This window comes from Agrilus planipennis, unplaced genomic scaffold (genome assembly GCF_000699045.2).
Source record: "Agrilus planipennis isolate EAB-ADULT unplaced genomic scaffold, Apla_2.0 scaffold13, whole genome shotgun sequence".
NCBI classification, from domain to species: Eukaryota; Metazoa; Arthropoda; class Insecta; order Coleoptera; family Buprestidae; genus Agrilus; species Agrilus planipennis.
Genome location: NW_020439040.1, coordinates 2334136 through 2342916, shown reverse-complemented (window position 1 = coordinate 2342916; position 8781 = coordinate 2334136). Strand labels below are relative to the sequence as shown.

The window sequence follows — 8781 nt, the reverse complement described above, 5'->3', positions numbered from 1 at the left end:
TCATAAAAAAAATTTATATAATAAAAATGTGCAAATCAATAAAATTTATGTATAGTTAAGAAAATATTTTTTTTAATACTATTTAGTAGTAAAATCATGACTATGTAATTTAATTTTGCGTTTTTTAGTTTCTTTTTCAGTGCGTTAATGCACCTAATGTTGTCCTTAAAGAAGCAGCCCTTCAAATGTTTGCCTCTGTGCCTGGAGTTTTTGGAAACCAACAACCAAATTATTTAGATTTGATAAAACAGATGTTAATGCAAAGTATACAGCAGACAGAATCATACGAAGTACGCTTTCAAGGGGTGAAAGCTATAGGTTCATTCATCCTGATCCATGAGAAAGAAATGCAAATTCTCAAACATTTTGCTGATCTTTTACCATTCATGCTATCAGTAATAAACGAAAGCTTTCAAGATCAGTCAGATGATACTTTACTCAAACAGCTAATTGATTTGGCCGAAAATACTCCAAAATATTTAAGGCCCCAAGTAGTTCCAATTTACGAACTGTGTATGAAGATAACTAGCAATTCAGAATCGCTAGATAACTGGAGACAATTAGCTTTGGAAGTAATGGTGACACTAGCGGAAACAGCTCCTGCAATGGTGAGAAAACAAGCGTCAAAATACATAACGCAGTTGGTACCGCTCGTCATGCAAATGATGGCGGATTTGGACGAGGAAGAGAATTGGGCTCAGGCAGATGAACTACTGGACGAAGATAACGACTGTAATAATGTTGTTGCTGAAGCCGCTTTGGACAGATTAGCTTGTGGCCTAGGAGGGAAAACAATTCTACCCCTTGTTCTCCAAGGTAATGACGTTAATATTAATTTTAAAAAATTTCATGACTTAGAAAGAAGTTATCTTTTAATAACCAACGTGTAAATTAAATTTAATGCATGATTAGTTTGGAAATGTGAAATACAGAAAAAAGTAAGAATTAACAATTAACAGTTTTAGTAACAGTACAGCTAAAAAGCTAAGAATGTTTAGCATTCTTTTTTTCTAATTCAATATTAAACACCCCCTGAATAAATTATTTATTAATTCAATCAATTATAATTTTAATTATTTATTAACGATTAACAAGAATTATGTACCACATTAGTAGAGAACAAAACTTTCATTTTTCTCGATTATTTTATTATTAAAACCACTTAAAAATGACTGCAAGGAAGTGCCAAAAGCACTTGCAGGCAGTACTGGTCAATTTAAATCTAAGTACCTGATACATATTTTAAAGAAATATTAGAAAATATGAAGAAGTTAGGGAACTACCAAATAAAAAACAAATGTAATTTTGACAAACATAATATAAAATTTCAATCTAATGTTACTTAACAACGAAAACAAATCAGTAAAAGTGGTTGAACTCTAACTTAAAAACTAAATATTTACCATATGCATGTATAAAAAAGACAAGTAAAAAGAAAACGTAAGAAATAAAAATGGTTACAGCATAAGTATAGCCCCGTTATAAAAAATTTCCTGTTATTAGTTGACTATTAAAAATAAACGTAATAATTAAGCCAATAAAACAATACCAAAAAACGTAATTAAGTTTAGATAAATAATTTCTTCATCTTTAAAGGACTTCCACAAATGTTAAGTAGCGAAAACTGGAAACAACGTCACGCAGCTTTAATGGCAATAAGTGCCGTCGGTGAAGGATGTCACAAGCAGATGGAAGTGATGCTACCCCAAATAATGAACGGAGTGGCAGGATTCATGCAAGGGGTCCTATCCTATTTACAAGATCCACACCCCAGAGTGCGTTACGCTGCGTGTAACGCAATTGGACAGATGTCAACCGATTTTGCTCCCGTTTTTGAAAAAAAGTTTCACGATAGCGTCGTTCCCGGCCTCTTGATGCTCTTAGACGACAATGCTAATCCGAGAGTGCAAACACATGCCGGTGCTGCGCTTGTCAACTTTTCCGAAGATTGTCCAAAACATATTTTAACGCAATATTTGGATCCGTTAATGGCCAAATTGGAAACGATTTTAACTGCAAAATTTAAAGAATTGGTTGAAAAGGGAACAAAACTAGTACTTGAACAGGTGGTCACCACTATTGCAAGTGTTGCCGACACTGCAGAAAAAGAATTTATCGCTTATTACGATCGTCTCATGCCCTGTCTGAAGTACATTATTAAAAATGCTAATAAAGAAGAACTGAAATTACTAAGAGGTAATCAAGTTAATTATTTATTCAAAGGATTGAAATGTTGAAATCAACTAAAAATCTTTTTAAACTAAATATACAGTTGCAGTCTAGGTAACATTTTTTTATTAATCCGTTCCAGGAAAAACAATTGAATGTGTATCCTTAATCGGTCTAGCAGTTGGACCGGAAAAATTCTTGAACGACGCTGGCGATGTTATGGACATGCTTTTGGCGACACATGGTGAATCAGGAGAGTTGCCTGAAGACGATCCTCAAACGAGCTACTTGATACCTGCCTGGTCGCGAATTTGCAAGGTTATTTATCATTTCAATTTTGTTACTCTTCTAGTAATGTTGAGTTTTTAAAAACAATTTTACAGGTGATGGGAAAACGATTTGAACAATACCTGCCAGTTGTGATGGGTCCAGTTCTGAGAACTGCATCAATGAGACCTGAAGTTGCCGTTTTAGATAATGACGATTTGCAAACTGTAGAAGGTGATTTGGACTGGCAGTTTGTATCTTTGGGAGAGCAGCAAAACTTCGGCATTCGAACAGCAGGTGTGTATTATTTTACTATGTATTATATGACGGAAAATATATACTATTTAATCAATGTTTAAAAACAAAATAATGCATTTGTTCTATTCTATTTAATTTATTAATAATGAACTTTTGTAACAATTGTCAATTTAATAATAACTTTAGTCAAGAAATAGATGGTGAATTGTCATCAATGATCAAATGATATCAGTTTATTTGGATAAATGATAAAAACCATTTAATTTTGCAATATACAATTCTGAGACGTTTCTGTTGAAAAAGTGTAGATTAAAACGTCTCAAAATTATACATTACAAAATTGAATAGCCATTATTGTTTATCTAAATAAACTAATTATCATTATGTTGAATAAAACTAGAAACCAGAAAGAATCTCTATGGAATAGACTTCTGAAATAGTTAATCTTCTAGAATTTAAAAGTAATTTTACTGTTGCATTTATTTTCAATTTCGAATTAAAGCTGCTGAAGTCATAATTCGAACATATCAATTTATAGTAAATTATTCTTCATGAATTGACGATTTTCTATATTTTTTTATCAATGGCACTAAATACATAAATAATAACATTATTTATTGTAAATATGTGTTATTTCATATAAATTAAAATACGTAACTTTTATGTAATTCAATTTAGTGGAAAAGATTGCAAGTTACTTCTTATTTTTTTCATTGAAGGCTTGGAAGATAAAGCTGCAGCCTGTTCAATGTTAGTGTGTTATGCACGCGAGCTTAAAGAGGGCTTCTCAAATTATGCCGAAGAAGTGGTTAAACTAATGGTACCGATGTTAAAATTTTATTTTCACGATGGTGTACGTGCCGCAGCATCCGAATCTCTGCCTTACCTGTTGGAGTGCGCTAAAATCAAGGGGCCCGCTTTCTTACAAGGTATGTGGCAGTACATTTGTCCAGAATTGCTAAAAGCCATCGATACTGAACCCGAGAGTGAAGTCATGCTACAGCTGTTGTCCTCGTTATCTGGCTGCATAGAAACTCTCGGCGCTGGTTGTTTGGATCAGGTGGCAATGACTGAATTACTTAAGATTATCGACAAACTTATGCAAGAACACTACGAACGTGCTTCAGATAGAAGAACAAAACATCTAGACGAAGATTATGATGAGGTAAGTTTTTTACATGTTTTATGTAAAAAGATGTGTTTTTAGGAGTAATTTTAAAAAAAGACAAAAAAACGTAATTCAGTTACTATAATTCTCTAACTGCATTCCCTGTTATAAATATTAAATTACAGTGTAACACACAGCTAAATGACTTTCGTAGATTTTATTAAACTAAACATTGACTTCCTCAGATATGCTTATGTGAAAATGTTGTTTGCTATTTTGTGCTTTAAGATCAGTTGTATTTTATCTTTACCTCTTAGAAGTATTGTATATATTCTTGTATTACAGATTGTAGAAGAGAAACTGGAAAACGAAGAATCTGAAGATGTTTTTATTTTGAGTAAAATAGCCGATGTAGTTCACTCGTTATTTTTGACGTATCGGGAACAGTTCATACCATTTTTCGATCAAATTGTTGCTCACTTCACTAATTTATTGGACCCTGCAAGGCCTTGGGCTGATCATCAATGGGGCATTTGTGTATTTGATGATATTATAGAATTCACAGGACCAGCTTGTGAAAAATATCAACATATTTTCCTACAATCATTGGCAGTGTACACAAAAGACAAATCTCCAGAGGTAAAATAATGCTTTTAGGTAGTCATAATAAAATTCATAATGTCCTAAAGGAAAAGTAAAATGGTACATTAATTTGTTATACAAAGTATAAGCGTATAATGTAATTCAAACAAAATGAATTTGTCATTATACTACAGGTGCGACAAGCAGCAGCTTATGGTTGGGGTGTTCTAGCTCAGTTTGGTGGCAACAGATTCGCACAAGAGCTTGCCAAAGCCGTGCCCCATCTTATAGAAGTCGTGAACAGTTCTGATTCAAGAGAACCACGTAACATAAACCCAACTGAAAACGCTATTTCTGCTGTAACTAAAATAATGAAATATAACAACTCGGCAATTAACGTTGACGAAATCCTTTCAATCTGGATAAATTGGCTGCCTGTTGTTGAAGACGCTGATGAAGCACCCCATGTGTACGGATATCTGTGTGACCTCGTTGAGCAAAATAACCAAATCGTTTTAGGTGAGTTTTTATTACATGTGACTTCTTTGTTTTTTCATCCTAGTCCCATCTTACTACTTTTCTAAAAAATTTCCTTTTTCTCATTTTGTCAGTTATTTTTTATCTTTCTTTTAATTAATCGTAAATTCCTCATTTCTAAATTGTGACAGTGTAATTATAGGTCTTTTGAAAAATTAAATAATACTGTCTTATTCTTTAACGTTAGAATTATACAGAAAATAAATAGCTTTTAACAAAAGAACAGAAAATGGAAAGTAGAAGAACAGACGCAAGAATAAAATAACAAATTCAAAAAAATTACAAAGTAGAAGTATAAATTCTCAATTAAACAAATAATTTTCATAAATTAAGTAAAATTACCAAGAAACCCCTGAGAATTGATATGACTAATAACAATTCTTGATATCTCCTATTTTATACAAAATATATTTCTGTAATAGGAAGGATCTACTTTTGAGAATGTTACAGATTTTTTTTTATTTTTAATTCAGAACTAAAATTAATAAAATTAAAATGTGTTTGTGTATAACAGTGTTGTGGTTTATATTATAATAAATATATTCTTGTATTGTTATCATCATTATTTTCAGGACCAGGTAATGCAAACATACCACGTATACTACAGATTTTTGCAGAAGCTTTCTTCAGTGAAGTAATAGAACCTTCAAGTCCGCAAGGTTTCCGAATGTTAAATATCATCCGACAGGTACAATCCAACGAAGTTATGTTTCAGAACATAATTTCGAATTTTCGACCTGAACTACAACAAGTTCTTCATATAGCCCTTCATTCTTCCACCCGTCCTTCATAGTGATTATGCTACTGTTGAAATTCTTGCACTATTACCTGTATTTATAGAAAATTAATACTATTCTTTTAAGAGATGTCAATGGCGGAAAAGAAAATTAATTAATTTTAACTACTTAAATAATTCCAACTGCAGAAAAAATGAAAACTGAAAAGTAATTGTTAAATGAAGTATTTAATTTTCTTTAATTGACGCTTCCACCAGTCGTTAAAAGTTATATGCATGTTATAACTTTGTCAAATATGTCGTTTATGTGATAACTTTTGGAATAGCTGTTCTGTATAATAAATATTTTTATCTACAGGTCAAGTTTTACATTTGTATGAAATAAATATAACAAACTATTTAAATCGATGATGAATGCTTAGTTTCTCCAACATACAATATACATACACATATTTATACTTTCTAATGCAAAACCATTTAGAAATTGAAATTGTGTAATTTAAATTATTTAATAATTGCAAAAAATAATTACATTGTATCAATTATACAACAAAATTAATTTTATATTTGTGATACACTTAAACTGCTCTTACGACTTAATCATTTGAAAATAACTTAAATTAAATGTAAACATAAAATATTAATAAAGTGGACATTTCCACAAAATGGTATAAACAGTAGTACAAAGTAATTTTAGTAAAAAAAAGAGCGCTTTCATTTAAAAAGTTTTATAATGTATCTAAATATGTGACTGCACAAATTCTGTGAGACAAAGTGATAGTGTTTGTAAAATTTCAAAATAGTAAAACAGTTAAACCGTAATATCCAGAAAGAAAATGCGTTAGGCATTTGCTGTCGATTTTTCGGGCATATGCTACATTAAAAAAAGTGGTAAAACTTTGGGATTTATTTCACAGTAAGCTATTCACAAGATAACGATAATCGTTAAAAAATATATAAAAAGGATAATCAAAAATTATGAAAATATATACTACTGACTACTGTCGTGTGCAAGAATGAAGAAGCAAATTCAAGAAAATTACAAACAGGATTATATCTGTAATCTACGGTATGTCCATGGTATTTATGATGGTATGTCCATACGATGGTGCATTATGCCTTATAGTAAGTACATTTAACATTTTATTAAATGTTTAATTTCTAAATGTGCCAAATAACCTGAGGTAATTTATAGTGGGTTAAAAATTGAAAATGAATTTTCACATTAACATTTTCTTATCATATTTAATAGCTTACAGCGGTCCTCCTTTAACGTAACAGTACTGTGTTGCAGGAAGCGTGAATGTGCCTTATTATTTCCACTGGAAATAGATAAGTGGTATAAATATGCTGTTAAAATCTCAAACGGCATCATCATAATGATAAGCAGTAATACTGATTAAAGACATTTGAATATTAAAAACAAAAAATTACTTATTAATATTCACGGGTATTTACTGCTTTACCAATTATACACATAACAATCTACAAAAGTTAGGTATTACAATTTTACAATAAAGCTTCTTAAAATTTAAAAAGCTCATTTGGAAATCCATCACTAAATTATAATTCAGTAATCATTATCATATTAAAACGTTATAGATCTAGCTAGAACTTTGAATTGTAAATCGTTATCGTATTTATTTATTTATTGATTGATTAATTAGTAGTTTTACTTTAGTATGAAGAACAAAACATTAGGGAAAAAGAGAAAACTTACTTTTCTTGCTTAATTTTTAGCAAATCATATGTAACGTAGATCAATCTTTTACAGCCGTATAAAATTTTACCCCATAGCGATTGAAAAAACAATTTAACACCTTTCGGTACTTTCCAATGTGGTCTAGTATGAATGTTCTTGTTTGTTTGTATTTCAATTTTGTATATGGCAGTTTTACAACCATTTTCCGTGCTCAGAGATGAGATACAATGTACCAATAATTATTCCTTAGTGGATGCTTATGATACAAAATGAATCAGTTGCCTAAATTTAGCTATCATGTTTCTACGTTTAGTAGTTTCAGTAACTTAACTAAATTAACTTCGACTGATGGGGTCCAATATTGTTTTAACTTACAAACAACACCTAACAAACCCCCATTTCAACCCTTTCGGATTTAATTTTGAAAGTTGTACAAGTAACCTTTTATTGTAGCATTAGAACAAGCGGAAACTACCATAAATTAGAAATATATCTATTTTAAATCTTTTTTTCTATTTTAATTAGTATTCAGTTAGTTTTATTTATTATTTAGTTAGTTTTTAAGTTTTTGTCATTTGAAAAGCACGTCCTTGTTTGTCTTATATTCTACAACACATTCAAGCTAGAAAAAAACTCACTATCATCCTCTTCATATCTAATACTGTCTTATCTAAGTTTTTTTTTACTATCTCTCTCGGCCTTGTTCTCAGAGTTCTGGTCAGGCGATGGAACTTGCACGAAGCAAATTATTCATATTTTCAATTTTATAAAAGTTAAAGTGAAAGTCGCTACGCTATTGGTTCAATTACGAAAAATTTGCCGCGAACTGACGCAGAAACCCAATGTGATGCTTCTGCGTAACATTATTTACGTCATCAGTGCTTCATGTGGTAGCAATCGCAATTTCACGACAGCCTGAACGTTGGCCAGGTTCTCGTGGTCAGTTACTTCTTGCTTGCGAGAAGGTTTGTTCGTCTTTCGTTTCAATTTACCGAATTCACTTTAACGTAGAATAAACTTTTTACTGCAAATTACTAGTGAAATTAATTTTATCTAAACACTCTTTTATTTTACAGGAACATTATACAAACTCTGGATGCCATGTGGTACGAAGGATTCTTCATATCGGTCCTTTTTCACTCCTGGATGAAGGAAGCATTAAATACCTTTTCTCCGCTGGAATCAGAGGCAGATTTTGCTATTGCTAAAGGAATAATTCATGACAATAAATTGGTAACAGCATTATTTAAAAACTACAGATATCATTTTACTTTTAATAGCATTTTAATTAATTTAATTAAATTATGCAGTTTTTTCCAGGGTGGCGGTCAAACAATTACACAACTATATGTTTTTGTAACATTTCGGTTTATTTAACCATCTTCAGACTTTTGGAGTGTTACTGCAGTAATAAACCGAAAC

At 31.0% G+C, this 8781-nt stretch overlaps 1 protein-coding gene across 1 annotated transcript in view; it reads left to right on the top strand.

Moving 5' to 3' along the window:
* The window catches only part of LOC108744283 (importin-5), a 7674-nt gene extending 1659 nt beyond the window's left edge, over positions 1-6015 (top strand). The window contains exons 3-10 of the mRNA XM_018479980.2: positions 129-816; positions 1597-2196; positions 2312-2487; positions 2553-2733; positions 3414-3859; positions 4148-4441; positions 4579-4903; positions 5494-6015. Of these exons, the coding sequence (XP_018335482.1) occupies positions 129-816; positions 1597-2196; positions 2312-2487; positions 2553-2733; positions 3414-3859; positions 4148-4441; positions 4579-4903; positions 5494-5714 (2931 nt within the window). The 3' untranslated portion in view covers positions 5715-6015. The remainder of the gene's footprint in view (positions 1-128; positions 817-1596; positions 2197-2311; positions 2488-2552; positions 2734-3413; positions 3860-4147; positions 4442-4578; positions 4904-5493) is intronic.
* Positions 6016-8781: the final 2766 nt, after the last annotated feature.